The sequence below is a fragment of the Rhinatrema bivittatum genome, chromosome 4 (genome assembly GCF_901001135.1).
Source record: "Rhinatrema bivittatum chromosome 4, aRhiBiv1.1, whole genome shotgun sequence".
NCBI classification, from domain to species: domain Eukaryota; kingdom Metazoa; phylum Chordata; class Amphibia; order Gymnophiona; family Rhinatrematidae; genus Rhinatrema; species Rhinatrema bivittatum.
This window is the reverse complement of record NC_042618.1, coordinates 292865660-292892260: the sequence shown is the minus strand read 5'-3', so window position 1 is coordinate 292892260 and position 26601 is coordinate 292865660. Positions and strand designations below refer to the sequence as shown.

The 26601-nt window shown below is 44.6% G+C and overlaps 1 protein-coding gene across 1 annotated transcript in view; it reads right to left on the bottom strand.

The window, feature by feature from the left end:
* RYR3 (ryanodine receptor 3) overlaps positions 1–26601 on the bottom strand; it is a 1291138-nt gene that overhangs the window by 801723 nt on the left and 462814 nt on the right. Inside the window, 2 exon segments of the mRNA XM_029600192.1 lie at positions 7756–7982; positions 21821–21907. Coding sequence (XP_029456052.1) covers positions 7756–7982; positions 21821–21907 — 314 coding nt within the window.

The following is a 26601-nucleotide window of genomic DNA, read 5'->3' as shown; positions in this document are numbered from 1 at the left end:
TACCACCCAAGAAAGAGATCTATTATTATTTATATACCAACATTTGATCTGAGATTTCACATTGGTTTACATTCAGGTACTGTAGGTATTTCCCTTACCCCAGAGGGCTTACAATCTAAGTTTTGTACCTGAGGCAATGGAGGGTAAAGTGACTTGCCCAAGGTCACAAGGAGTGACAGCAGGACTCAAACTTTGGTTTTTTGGTTTGTAGCCCACTGCTCTAACCACTAGGCTATTCCTCCTCCCTACTAGGTGTCATAGTGAATAACACATTGAAATCATCGGTTCAGTGTGCTGCAGCAGTCAAAAAAGCAAACAGAATGTTGGGAATTATTACAAAGGGAATGCTGAATAAAACGGAAAATGTTATAATGCCTCTGTATCGCTCCATTTTGAGACCGCACCTTGAATACTGTGTACAATTCTGGTCGCCGCATCTCAAAAAAGATATAGTTGCGATGGAGAAGGTACAGAGAAGGGTGACCAAAATGATAAAGGAGATGGAACAGCTCCCCTATGAGGAAAGACTAAAGAGGAGTACTTTTCAGCTTGGAGAAGAGATGGCTGAGGGAGGATATGATAGAGGTGTTTAAAATCATGAGAGGTCTAGAATAGGGATGTGAATCGTTTTCCATATCGTCTTAACGATAGAAATCGTGTGGCAGGGCAAGAAAATCGTCTTAGGCACAATTTTTTAGTTAAAAAATCGTTAAAAATCGTTTTTTCCGATTAGTGCGCACTAACGGGAGTTAGTGCGCACTAACTGGGAGTTAGTGCGCACTAACTGAAAATGATACAATTTGACACTTTTCAGGTCAGTTAAGGTCAGTTTAGGAATGAATATGTATTCCTATTGGCTGCCCTCTTATTTATTCATGTTACCAAGTTTCCTACTGACAGTATATGGGGGATGGGAAATGGAAACAGTTGGTAGCTTGACAAAACAAGTAATGTGATCAGTCAATGTGACTAGAACTTGTGCCCTAACCCTGATACCAGGGGTATTGTGATCTTCCTGCACACAGTGCCCTATCCCTATTAATACCAGGAGTGTTGTGATCTTCCTGCACACAGTGCCCTATCCCTAATACCAGGGGTGTTGTGATCTTCCTGCACACAGTGCCCTATTCCTGATACTGGGGGTGTTGTGATCTTCCTGCACACAGTGCCCTATTCCTGATACCGGGGGTGTTGTGATCTTCTTGCACACATCCCGATATCAGGGATAGGGCACTGCATGCAGGAAGATCACAACACTCCTGGTATTAATAGGGATAGGGCACTGCATGCAGGAAGATCACAACACTCCTGGTATTAATAGGGATAGGGCACTGCATGCAGGAAGATCACAACACCCCTGGTATCAGGGATAGGGCACTGTGTGCAGGAAGATCACAATACCCCGGAGGAGTGAGGGTCAGGCAGCTCCCCCCTGTCTGTGAAGCCAGCCTCTCACTAGTAATGTAGGGAGGGAGCTGTCTCAGACTTCACCATCCACCCCCCCCCCCTCACCCACACACCATTCACTAGCTGGGACATGGGGGAAGTCAGGAGTGAGGGACAGGCAGCTCCCCCCTGTCTGTGAAGCCAGCCTCTCACTAGTAATGCAGGGAGGGAGCTGTCTCAGACTTCACCATTCTCCCCCCCCCCCCCCTCACCCACACACCATTCACTAGCTGGGACATGGGGGAAGTCAGGAGTGAGGGTCAGGCAGCTCCCCCCTGTCTGTGAAGCCAGCCTCTCACTAGTAATGCAGGGAGGGAGCTGTCTCAGACTTCACCATCCTCCCCCCCCCCCCTCACCCACACACCATTCACTAGCTGGGACATGGGGGAAGTCAGGAGTGAGGGTCAGGCAGCTCCCCCCTGTCTGCGAAGCCAGCCTCTCACTAGTAATGCAGGGAGGGAGCTGTCTCAGACTTCACCATCCTCCCCCCCCCCCCCTCACCCACACACCATTCACTAGCTGGGACATGGGGGAAGTCAGGAGTGAGGGTCAGGCAGCTCCCCCCTGTCTGTGGAAGCCAGCCTCTCACTAGTAATGCAGGGAGGGAGCTGTCTCAGACTTCACCATCCTCCCCCCCCCTCACCCACACACCATTCACTAGCTGGGACATGGGGGAAGTCAGGAGTGAGGGTCAGGCAGCTCCCCCCTGTCTGCGAAGCCAGCCTCTCACTAGTAATGCAGGGAGGGAGCTGTCTCAGACTTCACCATCCTCCCCCCCCCCTCACCCCCACACCATTCACTAGCTGGGCCATGGGGGAAGTCAGGAGTGAGGGTCAGGCAGCTCCCCCCTGTCTGCGAAGCCAGCCTCTCACTAGTAATGCAGGGAGGGAGCTGTCTCAGACTTCACCATCCTCCCCCCCCCCCCTCACCCACACACCATTCACTAGCTGGGACATGGGGGAAGTCAGGAGTGAGGGTCAGGCAGCTCCCCCCTGTCTGTGAAGCCAGCCTCTCACTAGTAATGCAGGGAGGGAGCTGTCTCAGACTTCACCATCCTCCCCCCCCCTCACCCACACACCATTCACTAGCTGGGACATGGGGGAAGTCAGGAGTGAGGGTCAGGCAGCTCCCCCCTGTCTGTGAAGCCAGCCTCTCACTAGTAATGCAGGGAGGGAGCTGTCTCAGACTTCACCATCCTCCCCCCCCCCCTCACCCACACACCATTCACTAGCTGGGACATGGGGGAAGTCAGGAGTGAGGGTCAGGCAGCTCCCCCCTGTCTGTGAAGCCAGCCTCTCACTAGTAATGCAGGGAGGGAGCTGTCTCAGACTTCACCATCCTCCCCCCCCCCCCTCACCCACACACCATTCACTAGCTGGGACATGGGGGAAGTCAGGAGTGAGGGTCAGGCAGCTCCCCCCTGTCTGTGAAGCCAGCCTCTCACTAGTAATGCAGGGAGGGAGCTGTCTCAGACTTCACCATCCTCCCCCCCCCCCCCCTCACCCACACACCATTCACTAGCTGGGACATGGGGGAAGTCAGGAGTGAGGGTCAGGCAGCTCCCCCCTGTCTGTGAAGCCAGCCTCTCACTAGTAATGCAGGGAGGGAGCTGTCTCAGACTTCACCATCCTCCCCCCCCCCTCACCCACACACCATTCACTAGCTGGGACATGGGGGAAGTCAGGAGTGAGGGTCAGGCAGCTCCCCCCTGTCTGTGAAGCCAGCCTCTCACTAGTAATGCAGGGAGGGAGCTGTCTCAGACTTCACCATCCTCCCCCCCCCCTCACCCACACACCATTCACTAGCTGGGACATGGGGGAAGTCAGGAGTGAGGGTCAGGCAGCTCCCCCCTGTCTGCGAAGCCAGCCTCTCACTAGTAATGCAGGGAGGGAGCTGTCTCAGACTTCACCATCCTCCCCCCCCCCCCCCTCACCCACACACCATTCACTAGCTGGGACATGGGGGAAGTCAGGAGTGAGGGTCAGGCAGCTCCCCCCTGTCTGTGAAGCCAGCCTCTCACTAGTAATGCAGGGAGGGAGCTGTCTCAGACTTCACCATCCTCCCCCCCCCCCTCACCCACACACCATTCACTAGCTGGGACATGGGGGAAGTCAGGAGTGAGGGACAGGCAGCTCCCCCCTGTCTGTGAAGCCAGCCTCTCACTAGTAATGCAGGGAGGGAGCTGTCTCAGACTGGTATCAGGGTTAGGGCACTGTGTGCAGGAAGATCACAACACTCCTGGTATTAATAGGGATAGGGCACTGTAAGAGATGACTGTAGTAGATTGAATAAAGATCTGATGTTTCTGCTCTCCTCACACCAAACAAAAACAACACACAAGCAGAGAAGCCCTTCTTACAAAGCTGAGCTAGTGAGTTAAGTAGGAGGAAAAGTAAACATACTGGTGCCAGTGTGGCTACTTAAAAAATACACTTACCAACAATCAATTACATATATTTGAACTGTGTACAGTTCCAGCCAGGACCACCTTTCTAAAATGCACAGTGATTGGCAAATTCAACATGCACTAGCATTTCAGGTGCCTGCTAACAAAAATAATAAACAAACAAGTTTCTAGTCACGTGAGTGCTGATCATTACATTACTTTTTTTGTCAAGCTTCCAACTGTTTCCATTTCACATCCCCCCAACCATATTGGTAACATCAATAGATAAGAGCACAGCCAGCCAATAGGAATACATACATACATATTCATTCCTAAGTGACCTTTACTGACCTGGGAAGTGTGAACACTTTGTTTCATTTTCTGTTGGTGTTCGTTAGTTTCCAGTTCCATTTCCCATCCCCCCAACCATCACCTCAGTGGTAACCTTGGTAATATCAATAGATAAGAGGGCAGCCAGCCAATAGGAACACATATTCATTCCTAACTGACCTTCAGTGACCTGGAAAGTGTTTATTTGTATCATTTTCAGTTAGTGCGCACTAAATCGAGTTAGTGCGCACTAACGGGGAGTTAGTGCACACTAACTCGAGTTAGTGCGCACTAACACGATTTAACGATTTTTAACAATAAATCGTTAGAATTTCTATTGTATCGTGTTCTATAACGATTTAAGACGATATAAACATTATCGGATGATAATTTTAATCGTTGAAAAACGATTCACATCCCTAGTCTAGAATGGGTAAAGGTGAATCCGTTATTTACTCTTTCGGATAGTAGAAAGACTAGGGGTTATCCATGAAGTTAGCATGTGGCACATTTAAAACTAATCGGAGAAAGTTCTTTTACACTCAACACACCTCTGGAATTTGTTGCCAGAGGATGTGGTTAGTGCAGTTAGTGTAGTTGTGTTTAAAAAAGGATTGGATAAGTTCTTGAAGGAGAAGTCCATTACCTGTTATTGATTAAGTTGACTTAGAAAATAGCCACTGCTATTACTAGCAACAGCAACATGGGATAGATTTAGTTTTTGGGTACTTGCCAGGTTTTTATGGCCTGGATTGGCCACTGTTGGAAACAGGATGCTGGGCTTGATGGGCCCTTGGTCTGACCCAGTATGGCACGTTCTTATGTTCTTATGCTTCAACGGCAGTGAGAAAAGAGGAATCGGATTCAGACAGCAACCAAGTGCCCCGACCTTTACAGTTTGGGGAACAAATAAACATGGGGGTAACTAGCTGATGTGGCACTTACTACCCTTAATCACTAAACCTGATACTTTTGATGCAATTCCAACATTGCTCTCTGCTTTCTTGGCAATGGTTAAGGGAAATTGGATTCAAACAGCATTCGAGGGCCCTGACTTTTAAAGTCTGGTAAACTGACAAGCATGAGGGTAACCTGCACAGTGCAGCAGATACTTGCATAAGCTTGCTAGGTAGACTGGGTGGATTTCTATGTTTCTATGTTAGATTGTTAACCCAAGTCCTTGGAAGAACTATTTAAGAAGAAAAAACCCTAGAGGTGGGTGGAAGGGAATTAATAATTCTTGTAGGTAAAAGTCCCTCTATTTCTCCTTTTAAATAACATGGAATTTAAAATAAAGACTACCAAAGGTACTAGCACCTAGAAAAAAACTGAAAAATAAGAAGAATTTCAATAGTTCAGCAACAGACAGAATGAAACAGCAGAAATAAAAATCAATATATATTGTTAATATTAAAGAAAAAGACTAGCAAACAATTAAGTTACTAGCTCCTAGAAAAAATGAATAATTTCAGTAGTCCAGGAACACACAGAGAATCAAAAACAGCTGAAATAAAACCAATATATATTGGCAATATTAAAATAAAAGTAATATAAAATTTAACTTTTCAAACTTATCCAAGCAGGGGGTCAGGAAAGCTGTTCAGTCCTCAGCCAGGCCACATGTACTTTGAATTCTAGTTCTAACTGGATTTTAGTAGTGCATTAATTGGACATCCCATGCTGTGCAACAGTTACACACCACACCCAGAGATACGTGCATGGCTGAGCTGTGCGCACGCCGCAGACATTTTAGAACAGCAACAGCCACACGCGTATCTCATGGTACAGACGGAAGAGCCAGCTGTGAGAAAAGGGCAGGCCGGGGGCATGCCAAGGGCTGGCTGGGACAGCACCATTTTGTGCTGTCCTGGTGAAGCACACGCCGACACCTGGCTGGCGCGCACAACTTACTTCAGCTCATGAGCAGAAGTAAGTTATAAAACAAAAAAAATTTGATTTGATAGGTGGGGATTAGGGGTCGGGGAAGAGAAGGGAAAAGGGAGGAAGGGTAGTTAGGGGGTTAGGGTAGTTCCCACCCAGTCCGCTCCTTTATTGGAGCAGACTGGGAGGGAACTGGGGATGCACCGATTGCGTCGCTGAGTGTTTTTAAATAAAATCCAACCCCCCTTGCACCAATATAAAATCAGGCACGCAGGGGCATGCATCCATGTGTGTGCCAGGAACTACACGCACATGAACATGTGCGTATGTTTGAAAATCTACCCCATAGGAAAAAATAATCCTAATTATCAGGGCTGCACACAATGTTTGGCTCCATATTAGGAGACACCACTCAGGAAAAGAATCTTTGGGTCACTGTAGACAATAGGTTGAATTACTCAGTTCAGTGTGCAGCAACAGTCCAAATACAAATAGAATATTAGGAATTATTTAAAAAGGAATGGAGAATAAATTTTAAAATATCATAATACCTCTGTATAGATCTATAGGGCAACTGTATTTTTATTGTGTATAGTTCTGGTCACTCCATTTCTAAAAAAGATACAGCAAAACTAGAAAGATACAAAGAATAACAAAAATGATAAAGGAGATGGAATAACTCCATATGAATAAAGACCAAACAAATTAAGGAGAAGAGATGACTTGGAGGGGATATGACAAAAGTTTATAAAATCATGAGTGGGGTGGAACAGGTAAAAGAGAATGGCTATTTACCCTTTCAATTAGTTTCATGGAGTATGCCCTAGCCTTAGAACAGGTGGAAGGTTCAAACCAAATTGGAAAATGTATTTTTTTCACTAAACACAAAATCAAGCTGTGGAATTTGTAGCCAGATGGTGTGGTCAAAGCATTTAGCATAGATGGGCTTAAAAGGTGTTTGGAGAAGTTCCTAGAGGAAAGTCCATAAATGGTTATTAGTCAGGTAGCCTTGGGGAAAGCTACCGCTTATCCCTGGGAGTGAGCAACACAGAATACATCTACCCTTTGGGATCTGCCAGGTATTTATGACCCGGATTGGTCACTGCTTGAGACAGGATGCTGGACTTGATGGACCATTAATCTGACCCAGCATGGGATGTCTTGAGGTCAGTATTCAGCCGCTATGTGGCTCTACTAGCCGTATAAACTTATCAGGCCATCTAGTGCTGTATATTCAGCAGCACAGCTGCCCCACTGAATATACTCAGGTATCCTAAAATTAGCCAAATATTCTAAAGTTATCCAATTAAGTGGTGACTGTTGACCATAGCCAGATATTCAGAAGGGTCACTTAGCTGGATAAGTCCAACTTATCAGGATACTTCTGTTTGAATAACAGGTGCCATGTGTTCTTATATAGGGATAAAAGCATACACACATTTTAAATACTCAATCTCTTGAAACTTTATGTAATCTGCCTTGGACCTACCTTTAGGAAAGGGAGAAATATCAAATGTGTATAAATATGTAGAAAAAATATATATTTTAAAAAATAACCCTTTTTCTATTATGTTCTGTGATTTAGTCTGATGCCTATCAGTGTCATTTTATGACATATCCATTATTCCTACCACATGCTCCACAAAAGTCTCTTAAAAGAGCTTATGAGAGTTAGCCAGCAGAGCATCTTGGGCTTAAGCAAAGTTTCACACCTGTTCTCTTCTGGAATATGAAGAGCCATGATTTGCAAAGGTTCCAGGCACTGTACCATCCAGCCATGACGCTCGCTGACCCGTTCAGTTTCCACCTTCAGGAAGTTGTTGGGCATTCGGCTCCAGAGAACAGGTGTGAGTGTCTGGACACTGAGGCGAGGAGGGCACTGAGGAACAGGATTCTTGTGTTCACTTCTAAATATTGCTGCTGATAAAGGCATTGCATTCTGTAACCAAGAAATTAATGAAAAACATAATCAAATGAATAGAATGTTCATAATTCATTATGCATGGCTTCACTCCTTCACATTAATCTCACAAAATTGAACAACCAAAAGCTGTCCCTTTCCTTATGAGTGGGGGAACCATCATATCTCTTTCCTTACTTCTTCCCTGTCTGCTTTTATAGTTACATAATTTAGTCTGAAAGAAGACAAAAAGTACAATGAATTCAACTTTCTTCTGATTGCCTAACAGCTTTCTCTGTGGCTGATGTGGTAAAGTGCTCTACGCTTAGTATAGTGCATATTGTTGTGCATTAAAATTACTTCTGATGTCTGCATTTTTGCACACAAATGTGCACTAAGCAGGAAGTAAAAAAGTGAGTTGATTTTAGTGTACTTTTTCAATACAAATGTAGGGTAATGACCTGCATACAGAAATGCAACCATTGCAGTAAAGTACGCTAATAATTAGATTTTTTACTTAGCTTTTAAGCGCTGTTTTTTTACTTCATGCCTTGGGATGAAGTAACGTTTTGTAATTTCAATTCACTTCTATGGGAAGTAAATGAAAGTTTACAAAATCAGATAGCCACAGACTTGGAGCACCTTGGTCACAGGATCTCCAATTTTGGGATCCTCTGAACCATCATTCCTTTGTCCTAGGCCCCAAGTTCTGAATTCTTGTACCCAGGAAGCCAAAGTCTAGGGATTCCCTGCACCCTGCAGGACCCTTGACAATGCCCACACCATATAAAGAAAGAAACCCCCCCCCCCCCCATTTATGGGACTTTCATCTCTTAAACCAACTTACCCATTTAAAACAACCCCCTACTCTACTCTTTCCACCTACAACTATGACCCCATTTGGAGTGCATTAATGGGTTTGGGAACAGTATGATATATTATTAGGTTGAGGGGGCAGTGGAATATGTTAATAGACTGGGGAGATCAGTAGGGTGAGGAAGTGTCTACTTGTCAGCTGCTTTACCGAGATTTCTGCAGCAGTATTGGAGTGTCTCTTAGACTCTTACTACCTATAGACATCACTGCTCTTTAACACCCACAGTTTCTGGCTGCTTCCTTCTCTATCAGCCAGAGACATTGCTAGCCCCATCCCCCTATGACATCACTTTCTGTTTTTGATTGAACAATATTGTGTTTATGCTCGGCGAAAACGTAAAGATTTTTTCAGTGACATGTACAATTGTATGCAGCACACTGTAGCACTCCAAACTGTGGATAGAGAGATTCTCTGAGGACTATTCAACAAGATATGACTTTAAATCACTCCTATATCCACACAACAAATAATGAAATCAGTGGATACTTCCATAATTATACATAGTGCCCGAGTACATACTCTAGAATTTATCCGATTTCAAGGGCCCCTGATGCAGCCATAAGGGTGAAACTCGGCCTGAGTCGGGCGGGTACTGTATTGAATAAATCTTCTATTGAATAAATCTTCTTTCCAAGGCATCGGTCTTGTTTTTTTTATTTTTTCACATCCGTGGCTACCCTAGACCGACTACCACTTTGCTTTTTGGGTCCTTCTTATACTCAATGTGCAGGGTATTGAGTCCCCAGCTAAGCACACGAGAATTCTGACCTATCTTAAAAAGAAAAAGGGGGAGGTGGTTTTTCTGCAAGAGATTCACCTATTAGATTCGGAGCATGCTAAACTTGTTAGGGATTGGGTGGGAAGATTTGAATTCTCCTCCCATAACTCTAAAAGCAGAGGAGGATGTATCCTGATTCACAAATCACGTCCTCTTATTGTGCATAAGGTGCAGAAAGACAGTGAGGGGCGTTTCGTTCTTTTGGACTGTGAGCTCCAAGGGGTATCTTCTGTGCTGGCTAATGTTTATGGCCTTAATGTTATATACTCAGTTGTGCAGGATAGCGGAGGCTTTTTCATCTTCTCCTTTTATTATGAGTGGTGACTGGTATGTGGGGTTGGATCCTAAACTCGACAGATCATCAGGTGATCAGTCTGGAGGAGAGGCAGAGGCCTTAAGGGCTTTAATGGCCAGCATGGGTTTGGTGGATATTTGGAGGGAGCAGAACCCAACTAGAAGGGATTACACTTGCTTTTCCCCTCGTTTTCAAACTTATAGCTGGATTTACTTTTTTTTATGTTCCCGCTTTCTTTTACCGCAGTTGAGTCAGGCAGATATAGGACCTACAGTTATTTCTGATCACAATCTTGTGACGTTACCTCTTAATTTTGGGATGGATTCTGGGGCAGGGAAGAGCTGGTGACTCAATGTTTTGTTATTGCATAACCACTCCTTTTGTGAAATGCTTCGGGATACCATGAGAGAAGTTTTTGATATTCATGATTCAGGAGACTATTCCCCGTTTTTTTATGGGAAACTCTAAAAACAGTGCTGCAAGGGAGAATAATTAGTTTTGCTTCCCATCGAAAGAGGGAGATGCTTAGGTGAGAGCGTTCTTTGGAGACTAAGATCGGGTATCTAGAAAAGGCACATAAGTGCACAGGATCCTTCCGTATCTATCGAGCTCTGGTGAAGTGCAGAGACTCTTTCAAAGAATTACAACTGGAGAATGTAGAGTAGGTTTTACATTATTGCAAGCAGCGAATCTACGAGTTTGGTAATAAATGGGGCCTATGCTGGCCCAATTGTTGTGTCGCCGGTTGCAAAAGACACTAATCTCGGGGGGTGAAGAGAGCAGATGGTACTTTGGTTCATTCTATTAGGGGAATCAATGACAGGTTTCAGGCCATTTTTCAGCAAATATATACTGCAGAGGGCTCGATATCCAGGGAAGCTATCAAGTCGTACTTGTCTAGGATTCCCATGCCGACCCCATCTGAGGCCCAGAGAGAGAGGCTGTCATTGCTGCTTTCGACGCTGGAAATACAGGCAGCTATTGCTAGCCTTCCTGGGAAAAAAGCCCCAGTGAAGTTTTCCAAACACGTCTTACCAGATTTAGCTGGGCCATTGGCCTTTCTTTTTCGGGAGTTACAACATACCTTTCTGGACCATACTGGTACCCTGTTCAATGCTACTGTTGTTTTACTTCACAAACCAGGGCAGGATAAATATGACCTGAGGCGTATTGCCCAATCTCTTTGTTGAATGCAGATGAAAAGGTCTTAGCCAAGGCATCACAGATCTGGTTGGCTAGTTGCTTGAGTTCTCTTTGTCGGGGATGACCAATCTGGGTTTATCACAGGTCAATCATCAGTGAACAACACTCGTTTGTTTGATATTCTTGCATTTGTGAAAAAGGACAAGATTCTAGGCTTAGTAGTTAGCTTTCAATGCAGAGAAGGCCTTTGATTGGCTACATTGGCCTTTTCTTTTTGCGGTATTGGAGAAACGTGGTTTCCTCGCCCCATTCTTGGGGGGATTCTGCTCTATATAATTGTCTGAGGGCTAGAATTCTTACTAACGCTTTCCTTTCTAACTGTTTTGCAATTGGGAAAGGTACTCAGCAGGGATGCCGTTGTCACCATACAATTTGACCTAGCAATTGAGCCTCTCGCTGCATGCTTGTGGAAGCACCTAAACCTATTTGGGTGAGTGACGACATCTCATCTCGCTTTATGCGGATGACGTATTGTTGTTTTTATCCAATCCGAATAAGGACAGCCCAATATTAATGGCTGAGTTGGCAGCCTTCAGAGAGGGAGCAAGATATAAGGTTAATTATCATAAATCTGTGGTCTTTCTGATCGGTTCCTCCAGGCCCCAAGTGCTCCCAGCTTGTTTTTACATCCTTCCGGCAAGTGGCAAATTTTCTTACCTATCTGGGCTTAACATTCCTACTAATCTGCGTGATCTCTATAGGTTGCATTATGCCCCTGTGGTGATCAAGATTAAGCAAGATTTACTGGATTGGAGGGGCCGCTATCTCTCTTGGGGGGGTGGTAAGATCAATGCAATTAAAATTAATATTTACCTCGATTATTCTATCTGTTTCAACATGATCATTCGAGTTTCTTCTCTTCTCGCAACAGCGCACTTTTAGATTTTTTGTGGGAGGGGAAGGTAGCCAGGGTTGGTCTCCGTACTTTGTGTAGACCCAAGGAGCGGGGCTGGATGGCCTTTTCGGATTTGCAGGCCTATTTCTGGGCCGCCCGTCTCTCTGGAGTGTTTACATGGATATATTGGGAGTTTTCTGCACCATGGCTAGCCCTCGAGAGGCATCTAGCTGAGGGTATAGACGTTGTTTCCCTTCTTTCTGGGGTCTCCTTTCATGGGGGGGGGGGGGGGGGGTAAAGCTTGTCGTAATTTTCCCCTTATTGCTTGCACTGTTAAGAAGTGTAAGGTGGTTTGTAAGAGATTGCACATTAATAGACCGGGACCCCTAGCCTTCTCCCCTTTCCAGAAAAATCCCGCTCTTATGATTCACTCATTTAGCAGTGTGGATAAGCAATGGTGGGAGGCAGATCTACGTTGTCTGGGCAATATGTATGATGGGGAACAGTTGTTATCTTTTACTGACCTTCAAGATTGTTGAATCCATCAGTCGCAGACAGCTGCGCCCTCTCTGCCTCACCTCTCTTTCTTATTTTTCTGCTCCATTGGGCAAGATGGCTGCCTCCGCCTCTCCTTGCCGACCTCTTCAGCGTCCCCGGTCTGGCATGGGCAATTGCATTTGCCATTTTCCCTCTGAGGTCACCTAGGGCACGCGCGTGCGTGTTGGTCCTCCTTTTGAGTACGTCATGGTGGGAACCTCGGGGGCATCCCCACCGCATGACGTCACTACTTCCGGGTATTTAGCCTTCACTCTCCATTCCAGCTACGAGTTAGCAAGGAGTCTCCCTGCTTATCTCTGCCGTTACCAGAATCCTTTGCTCTGTGTAGTTTCGCTCCGGAATGACTTAGGTACCCGCTCCTCAGGGGTCTTGCCTCTCTCCTACCTTCAATTCGGGGATACCAGCTACCACCAACGACTCTCAGGTACCCGCCCCTAGGGGGCCTTGCCTTGCTCCTACCTTCTCTTCAGGGATACCAGCTATCACCAAGGACTCTCAAGGTACCCGCTCTCGAGGGCCTTGCCTCACTCCTTTCTAACCTCCGGGTTTACCAACTTCTGCGGATGATTAAGGTACCCGCTCCTCGGGGACCTTGCTCCGTCCTGGACCTCCATCCTCAGGGGGGTTCCTCTCTACAGGTTGACGCTTCCGACGTTGGCGTGGGAGCAGTACTGAGCCAATACAGCGATACCAATGTCCTCCATCCCTGCTCATTCTTCTCGCGGCATTTCTCTCCAGCCGAGAAGAATTATGGAATTGGAGATAAAGAACTGTTAGTTATTAAACTGGCCTTCGAGGAGTGGCGTCCTTGGTTGGAAGGCACTCAACACCAAATAACGGTGTATACCGATCATAAAAACCTGGAATATCTATGACATGCCCAACGCCTTAATCATCTGCAGGCTAGGTGGTCATTATTTTTCAACCGATTTGATTTTCTCCTCAAATACCGATGTGCAGAAAAGAACATCAGGGCAGATGCCCTTTCGCACTCCTTTTCTCCTGAGGATGTACCTGACAAACCTCGCCATGTCAACAGTCCAGAAAAAGTGGTATTGGCCACCACCCATGCAGTCCCCGCTGGGAAAACAGTGGTGCCTCGAGGAATGAGGAAGAAGCTGTTACAATGGGCACACGACTCCCGTCTGGCCAGGCATCTTGGTCAGAGTCGCACTCTAGCCATGCTTCAACGTTTTTATTGGTGGCCTACTATGAAATCTGATGTTCGAGCCTATGTGGCCTCTTGTGCCACCTGCACAAGACAGAAGCCCTCCTGCTGGACGTCCCTGGGGTCTTCTTCAACCTCTGCTTGTATCAGAGGAACCATGGACATACATTGCAACTGATTTCGTGGTAGATTTACCTCCGTCCGGTGGGAACAACATAATATGGGTGACTGTTGATCGCTTCTCGAAAATGGCACATTTTGTGGCACTGCCACGCCTACCATCCACGGTTGAACTAGCCAAGTTGTTTGTGAAGCACATCTTCCGCCTCCATGGCATGTCCAAATACATTTTGTCGGACAGAGGCGTTCAGTTTACTGCAAAGTTTTGGAGAGCATTGTGTCGGGAGTTTGACATTTCGCTGGATCTAACCTATCACTCACAATCCAACAGACAAACAGAGAGAATGAATGGATGCTTAAGCAATTCTTGCGCTCATACATGAACTCTAGACAAAGCGACTGGGCTGAACTACTCCCCTGGGCTGAGTTCACTCTAAACTCGCATCCTGCTTCTGCTACGGGGTCAAAACCATTTCAAGTGTTATATGGTCATCAGCCGTTACCTCCATTGCCTCTGCCGCTGTCCGTGACTTCCCCAGCAGCTCAAGCCACTGCAACTGAATTACAACAACTGTGGAGACAAACCAAGGATCTGATTCTCAAAGTGGGCCAAAGGGCCAAGAAGTCGTATGACGCTCATCACAGGAAGGCACCCCAGTTCCAACCAGGGGACAAGGTATGGCTCAGTACAAAGTTCCTTCGCTTAAACTACCTTCTGCATGCTTTGCACCATGATATGTCGGACCCTTCTCCATCTTCCGATGTCTTGGGAATCTGACTTACAGTTTAAAACTACCTCCATCCATAAAGATTCACAATTCCTTTCATGTGGCACTATTAAAACCACTCATCCTTTCCGAGTTCTCCAACAAGACTCCAGAGCCCACTCCGCTTGATGCTGAGGAGGATATCGCATTTACAGTCAATGACATCCTGGATGTCCGCAAAAGAGGTAAACGATGGGAATATCTTATCTCCTGGAAAGGATACGGTCCAGAGGAGAACTCTTGGGAGCCTGTTGTCAATATCCTTAACAAAGACATGATCCGATGCTTCAATCAGTCACATCCTCGGAAACCCAAACCCCCTGGAAGGGAGCCTGGGAGGGACCCTAAGAAGGGAGGTACTGTTGTGCCTGTCGGTCACAGACTGCTGCACCTCTGTGCCTCACCTTTTTCTGCTCCATTGGGCAAGATAGGTGCCTCTGCCTCTTCTTGCCGACCTCTCCAGCATCCCCGGTCCGCAGTGGGCAATTGCGTTCACCATTTTCCCCTCTGAGGTCACCTAGGGCACGTGCACGCGTGCACGTCGGCCCTCCTTTAGAGTATGTCATGGCGAGAACCTCAGAGGCATCCCCACCGCATGACATCACTACCTCTGGGTATTTAGCCTCCACACTCCATTCCAGCTACGAGTTAGCAAAGAATCTCCCTGCTGATCTCTGCCTGTTACCAGACAACTTCGCTCTGTGTAGTTTCACTCAGGAACGACTTAGGTACCCGCTCCTCGGGGGCCTTGCCTCACTCCTTTCTAACCTCTGGGGTTACCAAATTCTGCAGGATGCTTAAGGTACCCGCTCCTCAGGGACCTTGCTCTGTCCCGGACCTCTGTCCTTGGGGGGTTCCTCTCTACAGCAGCTACCATACTCAGAGTGATTACCTCAGCTCTTGGTCTATCTCTGCCTTGTCTCACATCTGCTATATTAGATTCTCGGCCTACCCCACTCTGCGGACCACTACCAGACCCATCATCCTCTCAAGACCTGGTGAGACTCTATCTGCGCTGCAGAGTACAGACTAAACTACGCCATTAGAGACTCTTCTCCTCTGGCTGGGCTCACAGCCCGTTCCCCAGGCCACCAACTACATTGCTGTATAATAAAGCCTATCGTTCCACTGTGTGTATTACTGCTAAGAACCAGCCTATCACTACAAGTCCCCACAGGGCTCTGCCCTGTGGGAGGAGTCATCTCTTGTAGTGACCAGGGGTCCATAACTCAATGTCTCAAATACAACAAAGATGAGTTAGATATTTCTGATTCTTCTTGCTTTTATTATGAGAGATTGAAACAGGATCTCTTGAAGACGGTGTTAGCAGAAGGTCCAGCTAAAAGGAAGACCTGGTCTATTTTGTATTGGGCCATTTGCCAGACTGGGTTGGGCCTCCACCCAGTGCTGAAGGTGGAACGACAATAGGAAGCACATCTGGGGCTCCCCATGTCTCCAAAGGAGTGGATGAGGATATGGCGAAGTGTGCATAAATCCTCCATCTGTGCTAAGTGGACTGAGCTTTTGATCCATCTAATTATGTGCACCTATCATTGTCCCCTTTATTCTCTAAGTTTTCCCCTGCTTCCTCGCCTCTGTGTTGGTGAGGTTATGGTCTTCCCGGGATGTACTTGCACATTTGGTGGAGCTGACCTCAGATTGCTGTTTTCTGGCAAAGGGTTGGCCACTTAATTGCACAAATTACAGCCTGCCCCCTCTCTTTCTGGCAATTTGCCTGTTGGGTTTATGGAGGGCTCCATGGGTGAGTAAATATTGTTGGATATTAGTGCAGCAGATGTTATACATTGCTTATCTTGTTATTGCTTGGAAATGGAAATCAGTTCCCACTTTAGAGGATTGAAGTATGCAGTTGCATTCAGAGGCTTTATTAGAAAAGATGACTTACATGTTACATGACCAGGTTATATTGTATGACTTGATTTGGGGGTCCATACTGGAACTTCTATAATTCTTTTTAATTCTTTCTTTTGTAGGCGGGTAGCCTGTATTTTGTTTAACTCTTTTTGTTGTCATTCTGATGTGTGATGTATGTTCCGACTGTGCTAAAATAAAAAGTTACAAAAAAAAAAAAAAAGTGTCCACCCACTGCCAATTCATATGCCATCAATGTGATTTCTATAATCATGGGTCAAGGGCAGTAAGATAATTTATGTAAAGGTAAGCTGCTCATAAAGCATGATCGCTTGCCATATATATGTAATGTTCCTTTAATCAACATGGTCTTGTCTATGAATTCAAGTTTAATGATATATTTGATTACTGCCAGGTCCGTTTGAAACAGAACATTTATTTATGATTCCTTATATGATGAACAACTGGATCTTTACTGCATAACCAAAACATGACTTATAGAAACAGATAATGTTGTTCATCTCAGCTATGTCTATTAAATTACTCTTAAGCTTTCTAAACCACTTTTGTATAGTAAAGGCAGTGGTCTGCTTATCTCAGTTCACAGCACCATCCCATTGCCTAAAAGTAATACTGAGATAGAACTGGAACATCATTATGAAGTCCTTTTTTGGACTTTGAAGACATGGAGAAATTGTCTTTTTTTTTTACTGCCCCCCTGCACTAATTACGATGGGTTTTTCATCAATTATTGCGACTTCAATATCAGTAAATTTTGATTTGAGCAGTGTAATGGCGTTGATTTTAATCTGCATGGGGACACTGTTCCTTTGCCAACAGCCTATGAAGGATCTTTGACATCAATGTCTGCTCTTGGGTGGGAATAGAGGGTCCATGAGCCCATACTTTGCCATGGACATACACTTGATCTAATTTTTCTGAATAAAGACATTATCTCATGGAATGTGCCTAACATTTTCTGCTCAGAGGTGTGCTGGAACTGCCTCAGTTAGATGAGATATCCATTGCTAATGCAGAAGATGCTATTTGGCACAATTCTCTTCATTGGTGAGTGGCATCTCTTAGGGATACCGCCTAAATTTATGAAAAATAATGCACCTTGATTTATGATAGATTTAGAAGAGGGCAAAAGTTGCCCTCTACCTCCTAGAACATCGTTGACCCAAAGTAAAATCTCATTCTAGCACAATGATGTACAATAGTGTCCTTGATAAATATAGACAGTAGAATACAGAAGAAAAAGTAGAATACAAATTTATAAGAAATACACATTCCCAAACATGTCATATTTCAATTGCTGAAAGTCAAAATAATTTTTTTTTACCTTCAATGTCTGATCTTATTTTTCTAATCAGCTGGTCACAGTCTCTTTTTTCCCCTCTTGATTGTCATTTACTAATTCCCCTTTCAAGATCTCTTTTCATCTTTCTATTTCTTCTCTCTTCTCCTGTCTTCTTTCCTTCCTACCTCCTATAGGCTCCCACTTCCACACACTTTCTATTACCCAGGCTCGCACTCTCACATGCAGGCTCTCTCATATGCAGATTCCCACACCCACACACACATAGGTTCTCATACATTCATGCTCTCTCTCACATATCCACAGGATCTCATGCCCACATACTCTATCCCTCACACCCACACAGGCTCTCCACTCCAGATGCTCTCTCTCTCAAAAACACATACACACTCCCACATGCTCGCTTTCTCTCTCTCTCTCTCTCTCACACACACACATGCAAACACACACCACACACAGATTTCTCACTCCCATGCTCTCTCTCACACATACACAAACAGGCTTCTCATTTCTATGCTCTCTCTCACACATATACTCACAGGCTTCTCACTGTATATGCTCTCTCTCATATACACATGCACACAGGCTTCTCACTCTCGTGCACTCTCTCACACATACACCCAGTTGACCATATCTCAATAAAACTATTAAAAACAGTCACCAATATAGTCTCCAGACCTATAGCCGATATAATTAACCTATTACTGAAGCGAATATCCCACACATTTTAAAAGCCACAATAGTTAAACCAATCATGAAGAAACCACAACCCAATTCATATGATCTATCAAACTAATTTACCTTGAATTTCAAAATTCTTGAGAAAGTAATTAACAATCAACTAACAGATTATCTTGAAAGACATAGTACCCTATATGCGGCACAGCATGGATTTACAAAATATTTTAGCACCGAGACCTTATTAACTTCATTACAAGATATTATCTTCAGAGGAGCTAATAACAGCCAAACTTACTTCCTGATCATGCTAGATATTTCAGCAGCATTTGATACAGTTAATCATAAAATCCTCCTGGATAGACTAAACGAATTAGGCATCAAAGACTCCACACTGAAATGGTTTGACTCTTACTTGAAAAATAGAACCTTCAAAGTTAAATTTCTTGATAACGAATCTCAACCAATTGATCTCCAGTATGGAGTACCACAGGGATCCTCTCTGTCTGCAACCCTTTTTAATATTTATATGCTTCCATTGTGCAGAATTCTATCTGGCTTCAGTCTAACACATTTTATCTATGCTGACGACGTTCAGATTTTAATACTGATTGAAAAATCTATCGACCTAACTTTTAAACTCTGGGATATATATCAATCTGCCATTGAAAAAATATTAACCCAAATGAATCTTTCCCTAAATACAAATAAAACTGAAATTCTATACATCTCACCTAAATTAAGCAAGGCAAAAGAACTTGAAATTCAAGAAGCAGCTAAAAATTACCCCATCTCCCTGGAAGTACGAGATCTAGGAATCTTCCTAGATTGCAAATTCACAATGAAAACTTGCGTTACAAAAATCATTAACGATGGTTATTTTAAATTAAATATCCTTAAAAGATTAAAACCTCTTCTATTCCCTAAAGATTTTAGAACTCTTTTACAGGCACTTGTTTTGTCGAGATTAGACTACTGCAATTCATTATTTTTAGGCCTACCAGCAAATGTTATAAGACCATTACAACTTCTGCAGAACTCAGCGGCTAGACTATTGACAGGAACTAGAAGATCTGATCATATTACCCCAATATTAAAGGACCTTCACTGGTTGCCTGTTAAATACAGGGCTCAGCATAAAATCTTGTCCCTAAGTCATAAAATGCTCTACAATGAAAAAATTGAATGGTTAACTTCATCACTTCATTTCCATATCCCTTCAAGAATTACTAGGTCAAGAGGTACAGGGATGTTGCCAATTCCTTCTAGGAGTGTGCATTCGTTTGCAATGAATTGGCACTGAATTCATTGCAATGAATAGGGCCCTATTCGTTGAATTTGTTGAATCGCGAAACGTATCGCGATTCCCACGAATACAATGAATCTTCACTGAATTATTTGGCCATCTAAAGGAGCGAATTTAAACAAAACCCCCACCCTCCTGACCCCCCAAGACTTGTCAAACCTCCCTGGTACTCCAGCGGGGATTCGGGAGCCATCTACTGCACTCACGCCATCGGCTGCCGGTATTCAAAATGGCACCAATAGTCTTTGCCCTTACTATGTCACAGGGGCTACCAGTGCCATTGGTCGGCCCCTGTCACATGGTAGGAGCAATGGATGGCCAGCGCCATCTTGTTCTCCTACCATGTGACAGAGGCCGACCAATGGCACCGGTAGCCCCTGTGACATAGTAAGGGCAAAGTCTATTGGCGCCATTTTGAATACCGGCAGCCGACAGCGTGAGTGCTGTAGATGGCTCCCGGACCCCCGCTGGACCACCAGGGAGTTTTGTCAAGACTTGGGGTCATGCAACATAGCGCCTGGCGCACAAGTCCCCTGCGTGCGTAAATTCGGCTGGATTTACGCGCGCAGGGCTTTTAAAATCTACCCCTATGTATTTACTTCCTCTTTTCTTTTGGAAATGCAAATATTTTTAAATGAATATTTGTTAGCTACTGTAAACCGATTTGATATGCTCGCATGAAAAAAATAAACACTGGAACAAGGAGACACTGGAACACGGAATAGGAAACCTTACTACTACACCATGGTGTTGACCTGATTGCCAAGGCGAGGTCCTGGGGACAGGGCCTCGGTACTTATATTAGGGCTACCTGATGTCATCAGGGTGCATCGGAGTCAGGTTTCCCGTGCTTGGCCCTTTAAAGTTGAGTACGTCGGCCGCGTGTGCGCCTAGGGTTGGGGCCAAGGCGGCTGAAGACACAGAGCCCCGACGGGAGCTTCGCTGTGAAGCCTGTGGTGTGGAGGAAGCCGGAGAGGGCCCCGGTGAGCACTGGGGATGCCGGGAGCTGGCGGCAGTGGCAAGGCCAGAGCTCATAGAGGGTAGCGCGAGGTGAGCAAGCCCAGTTGCGGCACCCACACGGCCGGCACGCGCAACACTTTCCAACTTTGAGCTATGCTGCTTCTCGCATCCTCAAAGTCCCACCTGGCTCAGCTGATGTGGAGAGAGTCTTTTCTAAATTTGGATATATTCAAGACTGCAAAAATACAAATCTTGAAAAAGACATTTAAAAAAATGTTGCAAGCCTATGCTACACAGGATTTTTGGAAATTACGCTGAAGTCCCCAAAATGTCCCCAATTTATGCACAGAAAAACTCCAAAAAAGGAGCTACATATTCTTGTCTAACAAAATTTAATGAAACCAAAAGATGAAGATGCATGTTAATATACTCTAAGCCAAAGTGATATCATATTATTGCTGAACAGAACAGTCAATGAATGTATATGTTGTGAAAGTTTTGACTACAAGCAGCACAAAGCATATAACCATTTTACTACAAGCAAACTTTATGGTCACAGCTTGTAGTCAAAACCTTTACAACAAATAAGTTAACTGATTGTTCAGCAGCACTAATTTGACACCACTTTGGCTGGAACTATATTTACATATAGAGATAGTGTATGTGGTTCTCAAAGGCGCACAATGCTGGATTGCTGGTGGATTGGATGTGTGAGTGATCGGATTGGTTGGGGGGGCCTGAGGGATGAGAATGGGGATAATGAGAGGGGAATGACTCTACATATGTGTGTGAGAGAGGGGCTTGGTACCAAGAATGAGTGTGTGAGAGAGCATAAGTGATGGCTGTTGAAATGAAAACAAAGAACTGGTGGCGGTGGTGGGAAAGAGTTGAAAGACAGGGGTGGGAATGGAAAGGGGACTGGAGCTGAGAAAGGAGCACCCCTACCCAGAATCCTCATCCTCCCTTCCCTCCAATATGGATCCTCCATTGAATTTCTAATTTTGTTAAGGTCTTCTGTGAAGAAATATATAGAAATCCTATTTTTACAGAAGTACTGTTGCAATAAGGTTATTAATTAAACTGCAAATCTTTTGTGGGTTTCAGCTAGTTACAAAATAAACTAATCAAACAAGACATACCTTTATTTTACCCAGCTCAAACTGGAAAAGATTTGTGCTTGTAGGCTGCAGGAAGACTGCTGGGAACAGCTTTGTGTTGGGTTCTACCTGAAATGAAAAGTCAGACATGGCGTACCTCAGTCACAACTGGAAGGAAAGTCTGAAACTACGGTTAAACACTTTAAAATGTAGGCTTTTTAACATTTTGGGGGTTTCCCATTTGCTGCTCCCAGTTTTCTTTCTGGAGGTAAAACCCTTCATAACCAGGACATACACTGGCTCCACAACGCCTTACAGTTCCACACCCCCAACAGACCAACCAGATCCACCTACAAAGGAACCCTCCGCTCTCCCTCCCCCAACCTCACTCATCTCAGCTCCACGAAAGAATGCACACTATCCGTTGCAGGACCCGCTATCTGGAACTCCATGCCCCCCGACCTGCGCCAAGAGCACTGCCTCCAGAAATTTAAAAAAAAAAAAAGCTAAAAACCTGGCTTTTCAAGCAGGCCTTCACATAATTCCACCCCTCCTTTTCTCTCCTCGCTCCATTACCACAATTACCCCCCCCCTTCTCCCTCCCCCCTTCTCCTGCCGCACCTTTACGCCACCCACCCACTATGTAACTGTAAATAGTTGTAAATATTCCACCCCGTTTGACATACTATACTGTTATCTCCTTTTTTCCTTCCCTGTTACCGTTCCCAGCTCTACGGTTCAATGTAATTCTCGCACTTTGTTAATCTGTTCAGTGTAAACCGATATGATGTGAAAACGAATATCAGTATAGAAAAAACTCTAAATAAATAAATAAATAAATAAATAAATGTCTGAGAAAAGAATGATATTGATTGACAGAAATAGTTTGAGGTCAATATTCAGCACCACTTAGCCAGATAATTAAGGACTTATCTGGCTAACTGGTGGCAGCTCAATATCTGTCCACATTTAGCAGCCACCATTTAGCTGGATATGTACCTATCTAGCTAAGTGGTGGGTGGGAAATATGCATTTTGGGAGGAGTTACTTGTCTGGTTAATTTAGCCAAATAAATGACAATATTTGGACTTACCCAGTTAAGTTAACCAGATAAGTTATACCTGCTCAATAGCAGGTCTAAATTCAGCTGGATAAGACATATCTGGCTAATCAGTGATTTTTTCAGGGACATTCAGCAGCATAGCCATGCTGCTGAATATCCTTTGTAAGTTAGATAAGTGTTATCCAGCTAACTTACTTAGACGTTTATTGAGCCCAGTTCATAACAGCTTGTCTAGGGCTGAAGTCTGTATTTACAAAGTACCCACAGACTTCAACCCAAAATTTCAAAGTGAACTTTTAAGAAAGTTAATTTTTCTACTAAAAACAGTTGACTTTCTGTTTCCTAAATTTTTATGAAGGTTAGGGGATGGGGCTGTACCTAAAAGATAGAAGATATTTCAAAAATCTTTAGTTGGGATCCCTGCCCCCTGCTTTGGTGCTGACAGATTAATTAAGCATAGATACTGTATCAAGAAGTTGTAAGGAACCCTTGATTTCCTTACCAAAAGGAGTGAATGAAGTTGTTAGGTAGGAACAAATAGAAGGGAGGATAACTTTAATATATGCATGAGCATGCCAATGAATAAACATAGATAGGCACGCACGTGCAATCGCACATATTTTGTATCGTGAGCGCAAATGTGTGCATGCTATACAAAATACACTTAAATCTACCCAATATGTTCACGTAAAGATATACAGCATGTATTTTAAACATAGCTAGCTTTTTAACATTTATCTGGCTATATTACTTAGCTGGATAAGTAGTGGCTTTTGAGACTTATCCGACTAAGTGGCAGCAAAGCCATCACTTACTCAAATAAGTCAAAATTTATCTGGATAAATGGCACAAATCTCCTATATGCAAGTATTTGTGCTCCTAATTGTAATCATTTACACATGAAGATTTAACTCGCGTATTTTCCTTAGCACTTATTGGTTTTTACCCATGTAAAATATCAAACTTTGTAAAATGGGTAAATGAAGGAAATTACCAGGTATACCAATTAAGCCACAAGTACCCAGTCTATCTCTAGGTCTTCAAGATCCTCCTGGTTCTTCAGCTAGAAGTCTCCCCAGTTTACCCTCACCCCTCATACAGTCAGTCTTTGGCTTTAAAGAATTGTATTCTCACTTACAGCAGATAATTAGTAGGTGTAAACATAACAGGTAATATACATACCTGCATTGCTTTGGAAGGTTATAAAATAGCAACCTATACGCATAAATTGGCCCCTGGAATGCCCTTGGCCGACCTTTTTTTTATATGACCAAATTTATTCACACACCATTATTTGCACTTCTATGTTTGAGGTTTATAATATAACCTCTATGGGCTGGATTTTAAAAGCCCTACGCTCGCCGGGCCTATTTTAAAAAGGCCCAGCAACATGCATAAAGCCCCAAGAAGTGTGTAAATCCCGGGGCTTGCAAAAAGGGGCAGAGGTCTGGGGGTGGGGCGTGGGCAGGGCGGGGCAGTCCGGGGGCAGAGCAGGGTGGGGCCAGAGGCCTCCGACATAGCAGCCATTTGCCGCTGTGTCAGAGGATCGTGTGCCGTCAGGCTGCAGGCATGCGCAATTTGCACCTGCCCAGAGGCAGGCACAAAAGGTAAGACAAAGTCGGGGGGGGGGGGGTTAGAGTAGGGCTAGGGGGTGGAAAGGTTAGGGGAAGGGGTGGGGAGGTCAGGATAGGGGGAAGGGAATGGGAGAAGGCAGCACGGCTCGGCGCACGCAAGGTGCACAATTCTGCACCCCCTTGCGTGTGCTGACCCACAATTTTATAACGTGTGTGCCTGCATGCGCATGTTATAAAATTGGGCATACATATGTGCGCGCCGGGTAGCACGCCCACATGTACACCCGCGCGCACCTTTTAAAATCTGCCCCTATGTGAATATGTGCTATTTGCATGTAAACATAAAAGGTAATATACATACCACCTTCTTCAACGATCCCAGATGACAAAGCTGCCACTAAAGCTTCCAAACTTGCCACATACTTCAAAAATAAAATAACAAACCTACTCGCCTCCCGTACAAGCAATAAAGTTCCTACCCAACATCTTTCATGCTCTCCTAATCTACTACTCAGCCCAATATATCCTCAACTTTTCTCAGCCTCCTCGCCACAAACGGCCCGCTTAGAGGATTTCGAGCTTACATCTTCTTTAGAGATTGAAAACCTTTTAAAGAAACTCAAGCTATCCTCACACCCTCTTGATGCAATTCCAGCTAACCTTCTCAAAACCTGCGCTAAAAATGTCGCTAAGCCTATCACTCAGATCATCAATGCCTCTCTATCACAGGGCCTGGTCCCTGACCCCCTCAAACTTGCCATCTTAAAACCCTTATTAAAAAAACCAAATCTCTCTACAGATAACCCAGCAAATTTCCGCCCGATTGCTAATCTTCTGATCATTGCCACAATCCTGGAAAGAATAGTCAACAAACAGCTCTCTGAATTTCTTGAAAATAACAACATCCTCTCCCCGGATCAATTAGGCTTTCGCAAATCCCGCAGTACCGAAACTCTTCTTTTATCTCTGTCAGACAACATTCTCATGAATCTAGAAAACAAACATCCCTGCTTGCTCATCCTCCTTGATCTTTCGGCCGCCTTTGACACGGTCAACCATGATTATCTCATCGAAAGACTATCTGAGATCGGCATCAAAAACAAAGCTCTAAACAGGTTCAAATCTTTCCTCCAGAACAGATACTACAAAGTTAAGATCAATAGCAAAGAGTCACCACCGTTCAGTTCCACATTAGGGGTCCCTCAAGGCTCTTTGCTATCCCCTACGTTATTCAATATCTATCTTCTCCCGCTTTGTCATCTCCTTTCCAATCTAAAGTTAACCCATTACTTATATGCAGATGACGTCCAAATCCTTATTCCTATCACCGAATCACTTCAAAAGACCGTACTTTTTTTGAACTCCTGCCTCCTCTCCATTAACAAACTCCTGTCTAACCTTAACCTGATACTCAACACTGACAAGACAGAATTCCTCTTGATCACTCAAGATGGCACCCTTCCATTGAATAGCTCTCACCTTCCATTGAATAGCTCTTACCTTACGTCGCTCCCAGTTCTCTCCCCACGGGTCAGAAACCTTGGGGTGGTCATGGATAACCATCTGAGCTTTTCTGATTTCATCAACACTACGGTTAAAGAGTGCTACTACAAACTCCAAGTTCTAAAAAGGCTTCGACCCCTCCTTCATTTTCACGATTTCAGGTCAGTGTTACAATCCATCATCTTCTCGAAAATGGACTACTGTAATTCACTGCTTCACGGTCTCCCAGTCTACACCCTAAAGCCTCTTCAACTGTTACAGAACGCTACAGCAAGGTGTCTCACTAAATCCAACAAAAGAGATCATATAACACCAATTCTAAAGAAGCTCCACTGGCTCCCAGTCAAATCTCGAATCCTGTTTAAACGTCTATCAATCACCCACAAAGCCATATTCAACAACACTCCACTGGACCTCAGAATCCCTCTTCAGCTTCACACATCTTCCCGACCGCTAAGATTAGCACAAAGAGGAACTCTACATGCACCTCCCATGAAAACATCTTTAAGTAAAAGAGCTCTATCCACAGCAGGCCCCAAACAGTGGAATCTGCTTCCTCCGGAGCTAAGGCTGATACATTGCACCAACACGTTCAAAAAAAGACTCAAGACATGGCTATTCGGTCAAGCATTCCCTTAACTTACTTAGTCTTCCACAGCTCCCATAGACTGTTTTCATACTGT